Genomic DNA, 21,854 nt, shown 5'->3' with positions numbered 1-21,854 from the left:
ACGACCCCTGCCACAATACAATACAGTGGTTCTTAACAGATCTGACTTGGAGGGCCCATAACTCAAAACAAAGAAAATCTCTAATTATTAAATTAGGACATTTGTGCATGTGTTTTCATGCACGCATGTAAAGCAAAATCAGTTTTTACTCAGAATGTAGTTTCGGACTACAGGTTTAAATGTTTTACTGTCTTCACTCGTTCACTATCCAACAGCTCATTACACCAAACATATTGACATTTTCCATCCTTCTCTGTCATCAATGTAATTAACTTTCTCCCCACACGAGACCCATCACTTGAGAAACACCATTGTGTCTCAGCACGCACACACCCGCGCGCGCGCGCGCGCGCACACACACACACACACACACACACACACACACACACACACACACACACACACACACACACACACACACACAGACGAAACCCCAGCGATAAATTCCTTGTACTGTGCCTTTAAGAGAAATCACATCAATAGTGATAAACACTGATAACATGCCACGTTACATCGGTCACACATGAAAGTGACCGTGAAGGGAGCGGCGAGAATTCCGAGCGGCGCATGAACGCAGCAGCGGTCGTTTCGGCTGGAAGCGGCGGAGCTGCTGTTGTTTTCTCTCCGCGCGCGCACATCCACAGGAGCTGTCAGCCGAGCCGCAGCAGCGTCAGCCGCTCCGGGACAAAGCCACCGTGAACGGACTACCACACACACTCACACACACACACACACACACACACACACATACACACACACACACACACACAGAGACAGCCGCGGCTCACCTCCGTCCCTCCGCCGAGGAAACAACAACAGCAACAACAACAACAAAACCAGCTGTCAACCAGCGAGGCGCGCGCGCGCTGATTATCATGCAGACAAGTGGTTAATGAAGTAGTAATTACATAAGTGGTGTTTAGCACGGTTTGCGACGGTTTGCGTGTCTGGTCTAAAATTAGAGGAGAGGCAGCGGAGGACACGGCCGCCTTTCTTCAAGCAGGACTTTTTTTTTTTTTTCACCATTTTTCTGCTCCTTGGATTTCACGGTGGAGCCGAGGACGAGCTCCGGAACATTCCCCTCAGGTAAGCAGAATGAATCCAGCCTCACGCTTCAACCAGGGAGGGTCCACTTCCATCAGACACATATGCAATAATAAATCTTTTTTTTTTTTAATCACTTAAGCTTCAACCATTCTCTCTCTCTCTCTCTTTTTTTTAATTACATTCCAGCTTGAACTTCAGCGTAAGATGTCATTTTTTTTTCTTTCTTATGTACTTGTGAAGTTATTGAGTGTCTGTCGTGTACATGACCCGCATTGTTTTGGTGTCTGTAGCTGCTAGAGAGTGAGGAGAGTAAAACTGTTGGGACTGACTGCTGCAGGATTAATGAGGATCAGGGCAGTCAATAGCTCGCTGGTATGACATGACAGAGACTCTGGTCCAACACATTATGCAGGCTGACATAACCAGCCACCCTTGCTGGCACCCGGCCAGCCTGGCTTCATTATTATTATTATTGGTTTTTTTTTTTAAGGCGGTCTGTTCTTGGCTGGAGTGGAGGTTGCCTTGTATTACGGACTGTTTTTGTCCTGAAAAGGCAAAGGAGAAGAATTATAATTTTTTTTTTTTTGGTGTGGAATTCTGAGCTTCCTCGTGTCATTTCTGTGCTTTCCTAGGCTTAGTGCCACATTCATCCACTCCAGCAACGGTGGACAGTGAGCGCACTTCTTTGCCCTAACCAAAAAAAAATACTAATTTACTGCACGATGAATAAACACCATCTTCCTTGTGTTTGTGCTGTTTTGAGGGGTGGGGAGAATAAAGGCTTCGGCCGCAGCGGGCGGGTAATAAGGGTTGGATGCGCTTCACCTCCAACTCGCTGCCAACAACATCCGGAGTCACTTGCCAGGAATTCCACCTTCGCTATTTGTTTCCCTCGGAGGGAAAGAGGGGGGGAAAAAAGAAAAGAAAAGTGATGTGGAATATAAGTGAGGCACGCAACAGGGAGGGACGTCCAGAGCTCGCACACCAAAGAACAAAATGAGAGCAGCTGTTAAGTGTTCTGGCTTCGGTGGACACGGGGGCTTCCTGACGACCTCCACCCCATCGTCTTTTGTCGGAGAAGATTTCCTCCCGTCGCCTCCCCTCCTTCCTTCCAGCTCCGTCGCGCGGCGCTATCAATCATATCTTGCAACCCCCCCCCCCCCCCCCCCCCCCCCAGAAGAGTCGTCTGCTCATTAGGCATGTGAACCTGTAGGTAGCCTGCAGCCCCCCCTCAGCCATTCATCTCTCCCAGCGGGGCGCAGAGGCTCACATCTGGAGCAGCGTTTCAAAAAAACCACGGCGTTCAGCAGACTCGAGAGCGTGCGCGTGCGCGCACGGCGACGGGAAGGGAGACGGATGCATTCTTTCAGAGGCTGGACGTGGTGCGTCAAATTACTCAAAGCACTTGGAGGTGCGTGTGGCTGATTCGTGTGAGACTAATGGTTGGTGATCTGTCAGGACAGGAGAACCTTTGTGGTGGATGACACTGAAGGCACGTGACTTCGTCCCTGTTGTTTTCTTTTCCTGCTCTGTTAAAAAAAAAAGAGGGAAAAAAAGGTCTCAGTCAAGACAAGTTGAGCTACAATGTGTGTGTTTGTGTATGTATGTATGATTGTGTGTGCGTCAGGACCGCAGGGTGTAGCCCCAGACTTGGAGGGTTTTCGTTTTTTTTTTGTGTTTCTTTTTTTTTTTTTTTTTTTTCGCCTCAGGCAACTGCTTCCCAATCATGAATACTCCTTTGTGCTCCAAAATGACACACAAGAACTTGCGAGGGAAGGATAACACTCGTTTGTTTCTGCGAAGGGGTAAAAATAGAGGAAAGGTGTGACATGGCTCTTATTTATTTATTTATAGTAAGGGACCTCATGACTTCACCTGCTCCTGAAGAAGGACAGCGCGCCCCCCCCCCCCCCCCCCCCATCCCCTCCAGTGAACCTCAAAATCCTCTAAACTATGTTCTTCCAAGATTTCTTCACCGTGCGTGCGTGCGTGTGTGTGCCTGTGATGAATTGAAACCTGGGCAGGAACATTCATCTGTTTGGACAGGGCTGAATTAATGCAATGTGGAGAAGCACTGGCTCAGAAATGCTTCACATTCCACACAGGGAAAGTAGTTTATCACTCACCCGAAGCGTTTAGAATATGATGGATTTAAAAAGCTTTAAAAGAAAAAAATAAATAAAGGCCGTCCATTTCCTGTTTTGATATATAAAAAAAAAAAAAAAAACCCAGCTTGAGAGTCTTTGTGTATTCAGCTGTGAAAAAGGATTGACACTGTGCCTTTTGTGTTTCTGTAATCCTCATACCGATGCCCTTGTCCGTCTATAATGTGCTGCATCCACCTCTGGGAGCGTTGGCGGTGACGTACCCGCCGAGCCCTCGCCTGTTAACCCTCGCGCCACAACAAGCCGTCCCCAGATAGTCCATAATGCAGCTGTCCTGTCACAACACATGTGTGACCACTCAGCAAGACGAGCACCGAGCGAACCCCCCATCCCCCCCCCACCCCCCCCCAGGGAGCCCTGAACCCAGCTTAGTCACGCCACCGTGGCCAAGACGGCCCTCCTGATAGCTCCTGACAGGCTGCAAGCTGGCACAAAACACAATCAAAGATGCAACCCTTCCAAAAAAAAAAAGAAACCCACACAGCAGCGGGGAGGAGAGGCAGAGCAGGCAGTTGCTAAGCTGGATGTTGTTTTTCTGTCCTTGAGAGAAGCGAGCCAGCACAGGAAAGCGTTAATGTGGGACTTTTAGGCAAAGTTGAGGGCAATATTTAGAAGGGAAAAAAACCCGAAACAAAACCCTACATTCAACAATCAAGTGTGGTGTTGGAAACCTCACTGAGCTGGTGAAAGTGCCCATATTGTTCACTTTTATCCAGCAGAAGCTTTGTGGACCACACCGATGACTCCCTGCTACTTTATTCCAACTTTCTGGGTCCACAGGTTTATGGATTTAACTGTCATTGTAACTGAGCCCGACACCGTCTATCTTCATCAGCGGTGCGAGGGTTCATGGGAGCGATACGTCGCAGCTAATCACCACCCCGCTGATGCCCCAGAGAATGTCGGTGCATCAAGTTTGTTTTTTTTGTTTTTTTTGTTTTTTTTTCGTGAAAGCACCCGAACGAGACACTCCGCCATTGGATTTCCTTTTGGAGCACGCCTCCACAAAAGCATCTCCAGCCTTTCTTCTGGGATGCATTGAGCGAGGCCGGCCTCCGTGCGCGACTGTGGTCCACTTTACTAGCGGGGGGCTAATTGCTTTCTATTTGAGTGCCTCGGTTTGAAGGCGCAGCGCACGGCGCCTTGTTGTTGCTACTCCAGAGGAGAACTCGATGTCATGAAACCTATTATCTATTCTCTATCTGCTCCCTCGCTCTGTCTCGCTGTGCGCTTCGCCCTCTGATGCCAGCACTCGCGAGCTCATCCGCCCCCGCTCCGACAGACAGATTGATGGGATGCGGCTTCTCATACGGAGAGGAAGTGGGCTGTATGTTGGATCTGAGCTCTCAGTTACACTGTGATGATCAGATGATAGTCTCTCCTGCAGTTTATTAGCTATCATCCTTCTATATTTTGGCACCTGGTGCGAATCCGCTGTTTTCACCAAGCAGGCAGAGTTGTTCCTGATTAACATTTTTATTATTTTTTTTTTTTTATTAAAATCATATTAGATTGCAACACTTTGAACACATTTTCAACAATAATCGCCATCCAGCTGTAGCTGAAGTTTTCCGGACGCAAGTGAGTTTTGGCTCATCGCTCGACATTGGGATTGTCAAACTTACAATCTGCACCAAAACTTGACATTTGGCTTCACTGTAATGTTTTGTCACATTCATAACTGTTTACTTGTTGCGTCAGTTCAAAAGTAGGCGTCAGGCTTTTTCACGTGTACAATTTGTGTTGACGTGGATTTTGTGTCATTTGAAATGACACTTAAGCACTTGCCGGCTCACAAAAGTACGAGATTTCCCCTTGAAATAAACTTATAGAATCACCCGATTTTCCTACATAAGAGAAACCAAATCGTTCCAGAAGGTCAAAACTGACTTGATGGAGAAATTGGTAAGAAATACAGCATCTTTGTGAGTTTTACAAGCAGCAGCATCATAAGCTCCTTTCAGCTGTGCTCATACAGTAGCTGGCGCTATCGACGCATCTCGTCTCACTGGCGCCGTGCCAGTGCATGTTTCTGTTGTCACCTTTTCAAACTCTCCCACCTCTCTGTTCAGCGCAAACTTGTTTTTTTTTTTTTTTTTGCAGTTTGTTGACTTTCGGATGTATAAAAACAAGGAGGCTGTGAGTTCACCTAATGAAGTGCAAGATCACTGTGAGCTGTTGCCCCTCGTCTTGAATGATATTTCATGACTTTCCTCAATATTATGAGGTGAGATGTTCTGAATGTCTAAAAATCAATCAATCAATCTCTTCTGTGTCAGGGTTTTTTTTTTTTTTGCTGTACTTTAATAGCTTTTCAATGTTTCTTTATGCAGTTGCATTTTGTTTTGTTTCACGAGGGTACAAAGACAAAGAAATGATCAAGAAACTGATTGCACAGGAGTGTGATGTGAGGTTTTTGTTTATTTTAATGCGTGTTAAAAGTCTGGTAGCAGGTTTCCAGGTGAGCTGTAGTTAATTTATGTTGTGTTCACTTATACCAGAGAAAAGAGAATTACAGAGGTCTAACCTGGATGATATTAAAGTGTGAATCAACATGTTGAAGGTCTTTTCAGAAGGACTAAGACATGAGATGATCTTTCAGTTGTGCAAAGCAGGACTCAGTGAGTCTCTCAGTGACCTGATTAACAGCTCTGGTATTCAGGCAAGAAAGTTTTACTATCAAGAATTTGTATTTGGCAGAATAAAAGCATTTGATATCCAGATACTAACCCCGCTAGTTCTTTAAGGAGATGAAAATGTAGGTCATGTCTTCCATGCCAAGTTTTAGTGGAATGCACAATTTGTCTGTATGGCAGTAGAAGGGCCATACTTTCTTGCAGGGGAAGCATGCAAAATTGCAAATAATAACGGGTCCAAATATGATCCCTGTGGTACGCCACAGAGGAGAGAGGCACAAGGCAAAAAGGCAACGCATATACGAGTGATGCAGGTCACCAGGTAGCACTACAAAGGTAGCAGGTGCTCCAAGTGTGTGTGTGTGTGTGTGTGTGTGTGTGTGTGTGTGTGTGTGTGTGTGTGTGTGTGTGTGTGTGTGTGTGTGTTTGTGTTTGTGTGTTCGGTGGGGGGATCAGACAAAGCAGGGGAGCAGCGGAGGCAGTGGCAGGTTTTCCTTCTTCCAGCGAGATTCAAAGTGCCTGCCGTGAGATCACAGAGCCCAGAGGAAACTCGCTGTTCAAACTCCCATCAGCACAACCACAGGCACCTCTTTCAGGGCTGCACCCACTTATATTCTCACTGTGGAGATGTGTCACTTAGATTTGGTCCACCACACAAACTGTCGGTACACACACACACACACACACACACACACACACACACACACACACACACACACACACACACACACACACACACACACACACACACACACACACACACACACACACACACACACACACACACACACACACACACACACACACACCTCTGCATCTGGTTGAAGTTCTGACATCAACGCGGGCTGACACTAACATGAGCTGACACCGCCATGAGTGACTTATAAAAAGAATTTGTCGTGCTTTGTACAGATGCACAAGGTTACTGTCAGCGCTCTTCCCACTGCTTTATACTTGTGTACTTTTACTACAGCTCTTTTCCTTTTTGTTCAGAAAACCTCCAAAAATCGGGGGGGAAAAAAAGAGTATTTTATGTTAATCAAGATTTGGTAGTTAGTCTCCAATGATCGGTGCTGATTCTGCTTGTGTTACTGTATTGCTACAGCGTCCACGTTCGGGAAAAGGAGCAGAATGGAAAATTGGCCCGACATTAGTGAGAAAACTGCAGTCCAGCCATTTGATATTTTACAGCTGCATTCTTGCATTGTTGCAAGTGGCTGCTAATTTCACAGTGACATGAAAAGGGAAAAATGCTGCCCAGAAACACAGGCTGGTGATCGCAGCGTTCAGGCACATATGTTTTGTGTAAAAATAGCACAGCTCTTTCAGCGCATGAGATATACAGAATCCATTTTTTTTTTTGTGGAATTCAGTGACTGTAAAAATAGCTGCACCTCAACCAGAATGTGCTGAATCTGTATTCTCCATGCACTGAGTGTGTCTTGTAATATAATTTGGCGGAACAAAATCTCAGCGACACACTCACATGTAAACTGCGAAACTCCCTGTTCTACAATTAATCTGCCGGGCTCTGTGCAGCTGGTAAATCATGACACATTGCATGCTTGTTGCGTGCATGAGCTCCGAATATGCTTTTGGGCCTTCGGGGGTCTAGTTTGATGCGAAAACCACGGGCGTCTATTTTTTTGTTTTTTTTTGTTTTACTGCTATCTGTTCCCCTTAGGCTCGGAAATACTTAGTGAAAACTTGGCCACAGGAACGGGGAGTGAACACTTTTAAACACACAGAGTGATACTGCACTCGCTCAGAACACATGCAGAATCGATTAGCATTTTTGTGGCCGCTGTGAAGAAATAGTTTGAAAAAGTACAACGTTTACGAGAGGTGTCCTTCATAAATCCTCCTTTTGGAAAATCTTTCCACCAGTTTTCATCTTAAGGTCAGTTGGTGTGTAAATATTTTCTTTTTTGAAGTGTATCGCGAGCCCAAGAAAGTGGAACATCCAAACATTCCTGAAAAGCCACAACTGAAAACATTCAGACAAGCAGAAGGTCATGGTTTACCTACCTTAGTATTATAACTGCCTGTAACCACAGACAGCAAAGTGTTTATCATTAAAATGCTGTGGATTCGATGCAGCGGTAGCAACAGCTTTCTTTTCAGTCTTGTTTCTTTTCGGCATCTACAATAAATAAGCCCAACATTCAATATAGTATTTTCAGTCATCCATTTTCCCCACTGTCATGTAACCACTACTCAACCTGTACGCTCAATAACTCCTACTGAGGCCTTAATACAACATAAACAGCACCTCAGAAGTGTAGATCACACACTTTTGTAGCAGAAGTGCATCTGGTTGTGTGCGATCACCATGACAAACCAAAAAACAAATAGAAATGAAGTTTTATGGCGCTACACAGTGAGGTCAGTTGGGGAAAAAAGTGCTCACATATGACCCGCCGCAGGAATCAGTCCAGTCTGTGAAAGTACTGCAACCGCTGTTTAAGAGGAATAAAGTCAAAACAGCATGGAATTTTTTTTTTTTCCAGTTCAGTTATGGCCACTCTCATAACAAAACCAAAAAGTTTCAAGTATGTTTTATTTTTTTAATGTGATTGTGGTAATTATGGTATCCGGTTAAAAAAAGTCAAGTTAAGAGATGCCATGATGTGTTTACCTTTGCCAACAAAGTTTGCCGAGAAAGTTATCTATGTATGCATGTATTTATTTTACCAAGTTTTTGCAAAAACTACTTGCCTGAATTCCCTGAGATTTTCACGGATGATTTACCTTTATCCAAGGACCAATCGATTAGATTCTGGGACGTCAACAGCTCACCGGTTCCAAATAAATCCCCCAAAACTGTGAAAAAAATTTCCCATACAAAGCAGATGAGAGTGTTTCACACAGTGCTGTACCTACCCAGTTAGAATCGATATGTGTTAACGGCTATCATGTTAGCATTGCTGTGGCATTGGCTAAGGTCTACATATAAGTGCAATCTTTGAGAGGTCCTATATTATTTTGCCTCCTGCTGAACAGCCACAGTGAAGCCGGATTCATATAAAAGTGAATGGAAGGGTGCGGCCCAAGCTGAGGAAAAGACGTCAACTTTTCCAGAGTTGAATAACCATAATGCCAGTGTGAAGTGTTTTAATAACAAAGATTAAAAAAAAAGGTTGTGCATTTTGTTTTGCCAGATAATCTTCTCTAGCACCTTTTCTAAAGTCTGAATATATGAAAAAGGATCATCCGGTTAGGCTGAAAATCACCAGTAAGCTTACAACTTGTTGCTTGATTTAGCTCACTTTCCCTTTCTATGAAAGTATTTTCCCTTCGCGTGAGTTGGAAAATGCTTGGAACCAAAGAGTGTAAAGGGCCGATTGAATATAGGTTGCAGGAGGACAAATAAAAACAGAGCGAGGCTTTAAATGTGGACAAGCCCGTGCTCGGTGTGATGACGTAATGCCTCCCGACAGCCTCTGTGGTTTCATTTGGCCCCATGTGAGCACACTGCCCGATTGAAGACTTGGAAAAGCTTCACGAAACACGTACTAAAACAGACCTTATTTCAGGTCTGCAGTAACCAAAAGCCACAATGAGGAAAGTTGAGGAGCAAATCCTTGTGTTTCAGGTCTTCATTTAACTCGATTCGGGACCGGCTTAAGTTTAAGAGGCGATTTTAGAATTAAAATGACTCAGTGTCGCAACTTTGCATGTACCAGTTACTATTTATCACACCACACCTTGGACATAATCTGAACCTACTTATAAAATCCTAAAGCTGATCGAAGGAATGGCCAGTGATGGAGGGAGAGACTGAAAGGACTCAACTTCTGTTGCATTGAGACTCTTTAAAAAAAAACAAAAAACTGCTTCCAACTTTTTTCAAAAGACACTGGTTTCGGTTTCTGTGTAAACAGAGGAAACCAAACCTTCCTGAAACCCACACCACAGTTGTAGTCAACAGTTTTTAGTGCACATGTGCTCATAGAAGGACACCAATAACAACAGGGTATTCCACAGAGTTGGTTCTGTTTACTCTTCATTTTAACAACCCTTCTCCTACAAAGTGTGCGTTTACTTAACCATCGTCTGGATCACATGTGGAGACACTTTTTTTCTTTTTTTTTTTTTGCACGTACCACATACTGAAAGAGCCTACAGGATGAAGACAGAAAGTTTAAAGGAGCCTGACATCCAAACTGCAGTGTTTTGAGTGGTTGTGGTATTTCCATGTGCACCGCAAGCAAACACTGGAACATCTGAATGTCAAACGACACAGTTTCTAGTTGTTTCCGTTGTCGTCTAAACAAGGCCTGCACATCACCAGGTACGCCACCAGTCGTGCTTGAAAATACTTCAAAGCACTTCAAAATATTAAATGCTGAGCTTGCAAATTAAAAAAAAAAAAGAAAAAAAAGTGCACTGCGCTCTCTAACAGGGGGATCGGATGCATCAAACTGAGGATCAGTGAGCAATTTTGTGTTGAATCTCAGACAGAACTCCAAGTGAAAGCCCAAATTTAATAATACAATAATCCAATTTTACCTTGTGATCTTTCACTTTGAAAGCTGACTGTCTGACACAGCATCACCTTCATGTCATGACTTTCAAAGCAACAAATCACTCACCTCCGAATCGCCCAACTCTTAATAGCGACAGTACACTTGTGTACCTCGTTTGACTCTCGTGGCCTTGGTTGACTTTCCTCGCCAAATATCTCAGGACACAACGAGCTGCGTGCGCGTCTGAGTGTGTGTTCGCCTGTCTATCTCCGCGCTGGAGGGAGTGAGTCAATCACAGCAGCAGAAATCATCCCTGCGGGCGATCTGTCTCCACTCATGACAAGCCTCCTAAGGCACTTATCTTCCCTTCCCTGACTCAGTGCATCTCCCCATCCCTCCCTTCTTCTGTCCTTCCCTACCCCATTCTCTCTCTCTCTCTCTCTCTCTCTCTCTCTCTCTCTCTCTCTCTCTCTCTCGATCGCCCTCCCTCTCCCTCCTATCGGTTTGTCTCGTGCCCCGGCGCTGCAATTAACTCCTCATCATCAAAGGGTGTAATGAAAGAAAAGGTGAGATAGGGAGTCAGACGGAGTTAGGGAAGCTGTGAGAGAGGGAAGATAAGAGGGATGAAGCCGGAGGAGCGGCGTATTGAACGTACGTGAGGCAGGCGCACGCACGCACGGACACACACACACCACACACACACACACACACACACACACACACACACACACACACACACACACACACACACACACACACACACTCACACACACACACTCAGCGCCGTACACTTGTTCATGCTCACAGGTGTTGCTCCTCAAATACACATTGTGATAATCACACAGAGAGAGTCGACGTTAGCTTTCACTCACTCTCGCATTCCTGGGAGATGCAGACAGAATGAGGAGAAGAGAGGAATGATGCTCCACCACCTCCCAGGAGATCTCTCTCTCTCTCTCTCTCTCTTTCTCTCTCTCTCTCTCTAACTCCCTGTTTTTATTTCTCAACCATCCATTTATTCCTTTGCTTTTCATACACACACATACTTATTCACACGGTCTCCCCTCCACCTCCTCCTCTTTCCCCTTCCTTTCTTTGAAGAACAAGGAGTATTGCTGTACACGTCGGAAAGCTGCTCTGTCGGTATTCTCATCGTTTCCTTTATTTTTTATTTTTTTCCTACAACCCCCCGGTTCAGAGAGCTGTCAACTGTGACCGTTGTTGAAAGGATGTCAGCAAGAGAGGGAGGCCAAGTGAGCGAGGGGATGAAAGAGAGCATAGCGGAGGGAGGGGGCACAGGAGAAGGGGGATGTTGAGCTGGAGGTCCCTACGGAGGACAGAGGGAGTGATGGCATGCTTGTTTCTTTGTGCCCAAGCAAATGTAGCAGCGTGGGGAGGTGATGGAGAGGAAAACTAGCTGAGGGTAAAGCGGCAGCCCAGGGTGGGGAGATGAGAAGGGGCCACAGCTGCTAATTAACCACGGCGGTGGTGCTCAATGGCAGTGACATAATTGGCCCTGGTTGGTGGTCCATGGATACGGGGGGGGGGTTTGGGGGTTTGGGTGGGGGGGGGGGGGGTGGGAGCCCACAGCGGTGAAATTCAGCTTACACAAGTATGAGTTGACTTTGACAGCTCGCTCTAAAATGTTTTCCATGTGCTGTCACTGTTAGCTCAAAGTGCGGCCCGAGGCGAGTGAAGACAGTGATGTGTTCCTACACTTTGTACGCGTGGAGTCACCATCTGCTGCTTTGCTTGTAGCTTCCACCTCTGCTTCGACGCCGGTCCTTACTATTCAAACAGTGCAGAGGGGTACAGTGTGTGTTTTTTTTTTTTTTTTTTAGTTCTTACTGCAAACTGAAAGTTTGGGAATTATGCCAGGTTCTTCAAGATGTGCAAAATGTTGATGCTATGTTAAAGCATTCAAAAGGATGATCATTGGGTTTACATGATACAACAGGTTGTATTGGGTTTTATCAGCTGTTGATAAGGTTGTTTAGGTTGATGAAAAGGATTCAGTTAAGAGGAATAACAGTCAAGAAGAGAATGGATGTGTAAGATGTGAGCCTCACTCTGGAACAGAAGGGGATCGGTAACAGATGTTAATAGGGTACTCCAGAGAATTTATTTACATTGTATGGTTATTTGTGGCCATATGGTGGGGAAGTGGTTAGCACTCTTGCCTCAGAGATGTGGTCTACAGTTTGATGGTAACTTTGATGCGCAAACATACATCAACGTTTGATGTTGTGGTCAGAGCGAGCTTTTGAAGTTCCACCTTCCCAGTCGTCTGTGTGATCCGGGAATGAGATCAGATTGTTAAATAGACGGTGGATTTGGAAAATGTATGTGTGCGACGACAGTGTCTTCTACATATATTCTGATTTTTACCTGATTTGCTGTGTACCAACAGTAAACAGCCTTTCTCACTCGGACATTGTAAATCTTTCAAACCCAATGGACGACCATTGAGGGCCACATGGTGGTGTAGGGGTTAGCACACTTGCCTCACAGCAAGAGAATCCTTGGTTTGTTTGTGGGCTTGGGGAGCTTCTTATGTGGGATTTGTCATTTCCCGATTTGAGTTTTCACCAGGTAAATACCCTACGCAATCATCTCATAAGCAAATAATGTCCTATTGTTCCACACAACCCAAGAAATCACATTCTTTAAACTAATTAAGGTTTTCCAAAAGGTTCAGCTTCAAAAATGTCCTTGACGCTTCGGGATGTGATGACGTTTAACCTTAAATATGTCAGTCTAACTGTTTCCACCAAGCTATGGGATTTAATTACCCTGAAAAAGCTGTTGATGAGCAGTATAGGCTGTTTACAGTGTTACTGTACATTAAAAATCAAAGGGACATAACACTTTTATGTCTGATGTCTTCCTTGTTTGATGCAAAATTCAGAAGAGAGGCTTCCCATTACTCTACACTTGAAGTAGCTGCATTTGTCTTTCCACCTCTTTGTCTAGTTTCAGCAGTTTTCCTACTGGGGTGTTTATATGACACGTTGCCGGTTTCAGGTTGCATCAACCTAGATTTTTCCACCTTTATCTAACTGGAAGAATTTGAAGGGTAAAGAGGAGGGCTTTATCCCCTCTGTAAGGATTCCTATTTTTAACACATAACCCATCTGGACCGCATACGGACTAAAATACCTGCACCAAACGGTCAAAGTTAAAGAATTCTTGCTGTGACTTATTGCAAGCACATGAATCATAAGAGTGTACCTTTCCAGCGCTCTTTGTTCGAAACAAAGACAGACAGGCAAGGCTGGGCAACAGAATATAAACACTACAAGAATAACAAGAGACGTGACTCGACAGGAATACGAAAACAGACTTGACATGGAAAAAGAAACTTGATGTAACTTGATTGAAAATGATTTGAACAAATGCAGAGAAACACATTACATGAAGCGACAGATTAGCAACAGACAAGACTGGAGTCATTGCTTGTATACACATAGAAAAAGAAGGGATTTGCCAAGGCAGAGGTGTACACAGTTCAGGAGAAGAGATCTGCGCTGAGCTAAAAGAGATATAAATAGAAAAAAATAATCGAGACATCAGCCAACACATGAACTTGAAAGGACAGACATAGCCAAAGGTATCAAGACGGCAATAAAGCATAACCTGACGAGGATGTTAAAACACAGTTATGAAATACGACGGTACCTTTAACAAGGAGCAGTTCAAACAGAGACCAAAGACATTACCTGGACATAAAACGGTTTGAACTGGAAATATATAGTATAGATAAGAAAGAATGACACTAAACTAAGGTGGAAAGCATCAAAACGCAAATTTAAAAAAAACTTGTGCTGAGAAAGATATAAACTTTGAAAGTCCTCATACATCTACTTCACTTGTGTCATCATTTTATTCTGGGTTCATTCAGCGTTTCAGTATTTTTTTGTGTATCAATAGTCTTTTCTTTAGACCCCCCCCCCCGGCCTCACAGGTAGTCTGATTCATGGGTGAGGATCAGACATAGGCCACAAAATTAACACCACTAAACGACTGATGCTACGACTCCAGCGACAAGGCAGCTGATTTAAAGCATGTCTGCTGAAAAAAAAAAAAAAAAAAGTCCAAATGTGGTTCTGCTCTGTGTAATCCAGCCCTCCCCGGGGCCGACTGGATGGATTTGGTGAGAGCCGTGCCGTCTGAGCTGATGTTTCCACGGCTTTAGGTTCGTCTGATTAGTCAGTTAAAGGCAAACAGTAGAAAAAGAAGCACAGAGAAATAAAACTGTTCAGCCAAGCAAAACCGAGAGCTTATTGAAGCGGACATTTTAATCAGCTACCCAACAGGGGTGAGGCTGAGATGGTGTCGCCTCAGCTTGGTCTGTCGAGATCGGTTGTGGGCGATTGGTATTCGCTCACGTCGGCAGGTGGAAGAGGATTGGGGGGTGTTGTAGGGAGACAGGGGAAGCTCTGGGATAAAAAAAAAAAAAAAAGGTGGTGACAAGGAGGTGGGACTGTTTACCTCGCACAGCTGGTTGTGCGTTCTGCATAGAGGGGGATCAAAAGGACGTCTCGGCTTCAGAATCCCCCTCAGGCCCCTCGGCAGCATCACAATTACACTCTGAAACACCTCAGCTATGAAATAACCTGTCGGACTTCTGCCTTTTCTTTTCTGAATCACAAAGTCGTGCATGGTTTATCCATCAGATCTTTATCAGAAAGAAGAAACGCACACAGTGGGATTCGAGGCTGCTTGATTTGTGAATTCAGTTTACAGAGTAAGAGATAAGAACCAGCCTTAAAACCAAAGACATAAGACAGAGATTTAAAAAAAAAAAATAGATTGAGTAATCAACAAAAATATTGGGAGGTAAAAAAAATAAAAACGTGGGAAAGAATCATTTCAAAGATAAAAGATAAAAGAATGGTGCCATCAGGAAAGGGTTGCATATGATGCTTTACCTTTCACACTGAGATTACCAGTCGACCCTTGTGACTCAAAGTTATATAAAGTGAGATCAGAAGATCGATGGAGGAAGTTGTCAGAGTTTTTTGTGCAGCATCCACGCAGAGACATTTAAATGACTTTAAGTTTATTCAGCAGCTGGACTGTGAAACATTTAGCCAGTGTCATGAATAACTATGTTCACCATAAAGAAAAACAAGTACCGGTAGTCTTAGGAATGTTAGTCTGGTCTCCACAAAGCAAATTATATAGTCCCTTCATATAGTCGCCTTCGTCCAAGTTACCCAGAAACTCCTTCCTTCCAACTGCAGATGGCATCACAGCAAACAATGTCAACGTTTATCAAGTTTTTCTTTTGTCTTTCTCTCACCATTTGATATTTTCAGTTGTATTCAGTTACAGTTTTGGCCCAAATTGCCTACATTCTACTTTGTAATGATCTGCATGAAGGATGCAAACTTGAGATTTTCACGACTCCGACTCTTACATTTAAAATAAGTTTGCTCCATAGCTTTATTTTGCCCAGGCTCGCTCGTTAACTGATCCAGAACTCGGAGCCCGTTAAGAGTTATTTGTGCTTGGAGCTGTTTGCAGTGCGCACTGAACCCGCACCCCGGCTCCTCTGCTTCCCGGATGATCGCGCTGTTGACACAAGCTTCCCGGCGCCGTTTCATGTGTGGGATCCATTTCACCGAACAAATTGGTGTCAAACGTCTCACTCACTCTCCTGCCGACTAATCAATAGGGAATTGGTGGTGTGAGTGGGTGTCATTTCTCCATCTGCGTCCCTCGCTTCGGCAGAGCCGCGAGCCATCTGCCTCGCTTTCGCGCTCGCCGTTATTGTCGCTCCGATTTGTCACACAGGTCGAACAGAAGCTGGTAACTCCTCCACGCACAATCAGAGTGTTTGCCAGAATCAGATAACTGCTTGTTAACATTTAGTGCGTCATTAGGAAAGCATATGCGCAATGCCTGAGAGATTTATGGAAATACCTGATGTATATCAATAGTTTCCAAAGTGGAACCATCAACATGAAATTGAATGAATGTGTTTCCACATTTATATGGTTTACTGTGTTTGTCAGTAAGAATTACAGCTGAACACTGTCCTTTTTTTCTTTTTTTTTCTTGCAGAGCTGAATAAGAGAAAGAGATGACCCTCGTCTTGTCCATGAATCCTTTCCTGGACCCAGAAGGAGACCCCCCGCTCTCCCCGTACCAGCCCATATGGGAGTCCGAGCGCTGCACTAAGACCTGCCTGTCGAACCCAGCGCCGCCGTGCAGCTCCGAGGAGCAGTTCACACAAGGTGCGCACGCGCCGAGGCCCACGTTCATTCAGTGGTTGCCATAAACTTGTTTTCATCACAACAATAAGCTTTAGGAGCTCGCGTGTGACCTGACGATCGGACCCATCTGCCAAGTTCACGTTCAAGGGCCCAAATGTGAGACGCGCGTGTAGACGAGCGTGCGGCGCTGCTTCTGAGAGGACGCAGCAGATGCTATTGCTGCATGGCAGTCAGCTAATTAGCATGGTAGCAAGCTGGCAGTACTTGCTTCCTGCTTTGATTACATTCACAAAGTATCTCAGAGGTTACTCTTGGCTCTGACCAAGACACTGCTGAAATGGTTAATTAGCTTTAGTAAAAAAATGGCTGCAACATTGGTTTCATCTGTTGGTAAACTTCTCGCACTTCTGACGGTGCCTGTGGATGTCTATTTTCGAGAAATGACATGGAAATCATGAACGTTTCAAATGCACTGAAGGAATATCATAAAACATTTAACTCAGAAGAACTCATTTTGATGCGCATCAGTGTTCTAATAAGCATTTAACATCCTTTTACTGCAGCAAATGATACTCACGATTGGTTTCAACAAGCTGCCTCTGAATGTGTGTATGTCAAAGACAATTATAAAACAATTTCACATTATTATTATTATTATTATTATTATTATTATTATTATTATATAAAATGTGTATTTATTGTTTTTTATAAAACATATTTATTTATTCTGCCATTTATTATATTTGCACTCAAAGGGGGGGAAAAAAGAAACGATGAGTAGATAGAACATATGTAAGTTCCAAGCCGGAGTTAAATCTGTCTTAAATCTGCACGAAAGGGCTTTTTCATTCGAAATGAACACATTTATTTTGAAGCGGGATGCAGGAGACTTTTGCCAGCTTTGGTTGATTTGGAGAGTTTGATTGAAGGTAGCGTGAAATTGTTAATCATTTCATTCCCAGCTGGAAGTCATGTCTGTGACTCAGTGAATTGGTTCTCGAGATTTCACTCGTAGTGTGGTGGGAGGAATTGCTGCAGCGTTCACTAATAAGCCCACAGGAGTAGCGATGCAGGGTGTGGCGGTGTGGCTGACGGTCTCACTGTGACACCCCCCCCTCCCCCTCTGTGCAGACGCCCCCTGCAGACGAGTCCCGGATCACGTTGCCGTGTCCAGGATTGCGTACTTCAAGAGGAAGTTTGTTGAGGATGAAGATGAGCCTCCCTTCAGCTTCAGGACATACTGCCAGACTGTGAGTACACACACACACACACACACACACACACACACACAAAACATTGACGGCGTGGTAACTGAAGGTGGATCTAATGGCGTTCTGCCCTCCAGGTTGCGCCCGTACTGGAGGAGCGCGCCCATGTGCTGCGCCTCTCTCTGGAGAAGATGCGCTTCATCGACGACCCCGAGGCGTTTCTCCGACGCTCCGTCCTCGTCAACAACCTCCTCCGGCGCCTTCGAACGGAGATCCTGCTCCAGAGCACCGACTGGTGCTTTCCGCCCAACCCGGCGTTCGCCGCCAGCCCCTGCGTTCTGCCGCCCAGCGCCTCCCCCACCCTCCACAGGGCCGTTCCCGCTCGCCTCTGCCTGGCCCCACAAGCCGGGCCGCCCTTCCGCAAGCGTTTGCGAATGTTGCGGGGAGGACAGGGCGACCTGCGGCCCGACTGCGCCCAGACGTGCTGCTGCATCTACGCGGCGGCGGCGGCGGCCGGACATTACCTCCACCTCCCGCTCTCCATGTACGACGCAGCCCTCTCCTCCTGCCCATCCGGTCCACACTCCTCCTCGTTCTTTCAGCTGGCGGGCCACAGCAAGCTGGGGCTGATGGTGGATGATCAGGACGATGAGGATGAAGAGGTTGAGGAAGAGGAGGAGGAGGAGGAGGAAAATGAAGAAGAGAGGGAGGACGACGACGACGAGGAAGACGATGATGAGCGAAGGCCTTCGGAAGAAGTGAGAGACAAACGCAGCCAGAAAAGCAGGACTCGGACCCTGCTAGGTCACACACATGCAAGGACAGAGGACAGCTCCATGACAGATAGTTTAGTAGAGGAGGTGGGAGAGCAGGAGGAAGGGGAGGAGGAAGAGGAGGAGGAGGAGGACGAGGAGGAAGTGGAGCAGGTTGAGAGACCTTGTCAGTGGGACTCGCCCGCCCCAGAAAGAGAGCTGCACAAGGTGAGCTTCTGGCAGCGCAGGGCTCAGAGACAGTAACTGTGTGTTTTTTCAGAGCGAGCACTCCAAACTACACTTATTAGGACAAAATATAACCACGCTGAAAGCTGTCCCGAGATTATTTCTCCTCATAGCAGATTTAGGTGTAAGATATCGACGCTGAACAATGCTAAGTCAGCTTTATTTTAACAGTTAAATACAGCTTGAAGGTGGTGCACAGGGCACAACTCTCAGAAGAATTGACAAAAAAAAAAACAAGCAAAAAAAAAAACAGTGGGCACCGAAAAACGTCTCACATACAGTCCTGAAAACCAAGGTCACGTACGGTGGGATCTTCTGATCCCGGAGGTGAAGTGAAGCTTGCTTTTGCACTGTCTCCAAGACCATTTTCAAGCCCCACAGCACAAAACTAAAGGTCTAAACTGGGGCTCTATATTGGTGCAACGGTCTTGTTTCAGGACCCTAAACAAGCCTATGAACTGAGGGGTTGTGGAGCTAGGAGTGTGTTTGTTTGTTTGTTTGTTTGTTTGTATGCGAAATACAATGTAGCATTTTAAAACTTGATTTTAAGCTGGGTTTTTTTTGGGGGGGGGTTTCTTTTTTTTTTTTAATTGGTAAAGGTGACACGTTATTATTATGTGTTGCCTGCTGGTTCTGACCGCTGTCTCAGGCAATGGCAAGCGACTGTGCTGCAACAGCAGCACAATGTGTATACTTCAGATTACTTTAAGACAACACACAATCACAATGTCCAATCACGACTTCAAGTGCCTTAGTTTTTTTTATAGTTTCATGTATATTGTGCGTTCATGTAATTGTTCTTATTACTAAGTAGCTATCTTGCATTCCAAGTGACTGCGTTTGACTAAGAAAAAAAAAAAAAAAGAAGAAGAAAGAAAAAAAACAGGACAGGGGCATGTAGTTAAATGCAGGGATTCTTTAAAATGTTGTGTAAACGTTTAAGATTTTAGAGCAAACTTAATTTCCACACATGAAAAGTGTTTGTTTTTAACCTCAGAATGCATGTTTTTCTAGCACGTCCTGTCTTCTTTGACCAAGCACAAAAAGTACGACCAACGAGAGCTGCGAGAGGCTTAAATAGGTAAATGTGTCCCAAATGATCATGTCATGTTTGTTTTTATTCAACCGAGAAAGAAGAAGAAGAAAAAAGAAAAAAAGAAGCTCAAGCTGGTTTGGCTTTTCTGTCGCTTGATGAGGGTTTAACTAAATCCTTAAATCTCAGAACATTTTAGTTTCAAAGTCATTTCAACCTGTTGCTGCTGGCTGGTTATGATCTATCTATGTTCTATTCTTAACAGTAAGATCGGTTAACTGCTTTCAAGCAGGCATGATGGGAATATTATGGAGTACAATTAGAGCTATTACATTACCACAGTCTGACCCAGCGCTGCAGGGTCATACTGTGAAGTTTGCTTACGATGTAAACGTCTAAAAGATCGCAATCGTGATGGTTACAAGTTGAAATTCATTGTAAAGATGAGCCGCTGTCATTTTCAACTCAGGCTGCAAAAGTGATGGCATCACATACTGTCATTGACATTAGCTGATATTAGCTGAGATGAGGGGGCTTACATTCCCCCAAAAAAGCTATGGAATATATCAAATAGTGCACCTGGGCAAAAAAAAAAGAATGTCAGAAGTTCACAAGCTATAGAAAGTACTTACCATGATGTAACGTCCAGTAGTCATAAAATCATGACTAATTTGAACTTTAATATCTACATTTCTGGGCTCTCAGGTGTGAAAGCAGCCCGAGGTAAATAAAGTGTATGACAAAGAACAGACAGCAAACTGCTGGTGGCGTGATCGGTGATTTCTAGTTCCTCACCATCACATGATGGAAAAACCCAAACCAAAGTGGTACGAAAAAACAAAAAACAAAAGGGAAAATTGCATCAAATTGTGTGGTTTTGTTTTTGTTTTGTTTTTTTGTTTAGTTTTTTCTTTCGTACTTGTGAAGTAGCTTCAGGCCCAGGACACATGGATGGATGGATGGATGGATGGATGGATGGATGAATGGATGGATGGATGGTGGACCCACTGGTCCAATTCATTCAGTGGACCTCCGCTTGACAAGTTGAGCAAAAATCTAACCCTTAAGTGATTAAAAACAAACAAACAAAACAAACAAAAAAAATAAATAAATAAAAACCCAACCCATTCTGTCATTAATGGTGGTATATTTTAAAGAAAGAATCTCACAAAGCAATATTTGTTTCTGAGACGAGAAGATGTAACTGCATTGTCTGTTATTAAAAACAAAGGAGCGAGTCTGCTCTCGTGACTTTCTGTGATGTTCTGTGACAACGTGTAAAAAATCAGTAAAAGAAATGTTGAAAGAAAAAAGAAAGACGAGCCTCGACTCTCCTTCGACGTTTTGATCCTTTTGTGTTTTTTGTTAATTTTTTTTGTTTTTTTTCTGTGCGAAACTCCCGCCTCCTGAATGGCCAAACGTCTCTCAGGTGTCACTTTGCCACCGGATTCCTGTTAATCTTTCTGACGTTACGCTCGGCGCACCCTCCTCCACACTCCCCCATTGTCCCCGCTACATTCCCACGGCGTAACGCCAAACCACCTGCAACCGCTCGCTCGCCCAGAGATAAGGCGCAGGACAATTTCCAAACACTTCCACACTCGTGATTACTTCTTCCTGCGACTGCAAAGAGAGATTCTCGGCATAACGCCGCCCGTGTGCTCGCGCGCAACTGTCATCCACTGAGATTACTGGGCTTTAAAGTTAAACATTGCTTTGATCCGGTAATGGCTCTCAATATGTGTGCCCTAATTACTGGATTATTTTCTAATGCGTGGCGGCTTTTGTGTGACATGGCTACAGATTGCCGGGGAGCAGCAGAGCCATTGTGGTGCAGCACGCCGAGTGTGTGTGTGTGTGTGTGTCAGTAGGCTGGAGCCAGTGTAAAGTGAGGAGGTTAAATCACGGCTCTGAACGTCTTGACAGCTCTGTTGCGAGGTGAGGATGGAAGATCATCTTTTTCTCGACGCTCCTGCCGCAGGGGTTTGTGGATGCTACCGCTCAGCCCGGCCCCCCATCTTTCCCCGCTTCCACTTCAGAGCCCTCTGTGTCACTGTTTCGCATTCTACTACACATC

General features: G+C 44.8%; 1 protein-coding gene across 1 annotated transcript; it reads left to right on the top strand.

Moving 5' to 3' along the window:
- Positions 1-598: 598 nt before the first annotated feature.
- Positions 599-20,375, top strand: LOC308142750 (SERTA domain-containing protein 4-like). The gene is made up of 4 exons (XM_080513302.1): positions 599-1,086; positions 16,387-16,559; positions 17,670-17,788; positions 17,884-20,375. Exons 2-4 carry the CDS (start codon positions 16,406-16,408, stop codon positions 18,760-18,762), a joined length of 1,152 nt encoding a protein of 383 aa, XP_080369428.1. The 5' UTR covers positions 599-1,086; positions 16,387-16,405; the 3' UTR covers positions 18,763-20,375.
- Positions 20,376-21,854: the final 1,479 nt, after the last annotated feature.

Source organism: Blennius ocellaris, assembly GCF_963422515.1.
Source record: "Blennius ocellaris genome assembly, chromosome: 17".
NCBI lineage: Eukaryota > Metazoa > Chordata > Actinopteri > Blenniiformes > Blenniidae > Blennius > Blennius ocellaris.
The sequence above is the reverse complement of the archived record's forward strand: the minus strand, read 5'-3'. Positions and strand labels throughout refer to the sequence as shown.

Coding starts and splice junctions, on each gene's coding strand:
- LOC308142750 (XM_080513302.1), top strand. CDS start 16,406: ATGACCCTCGTCTTGTCCATGAATCCTTTCCTGGACCCAGAAGGAGAC. Junction 16,560..17,669: donor CGAGGAGCAGTTCACACAAG/GTGCGCACGCGC, acceptor CCCTCTGTGCAG/ACGCCCCCTGCAGACGAGTC. Junction 17,789..17,883: donor TCAGGACATACTGCCAGACT/GTGAGTACACAC, acceptor TCTGCCCTCCAG/GTTGCGCCCGTACTGGAGGA.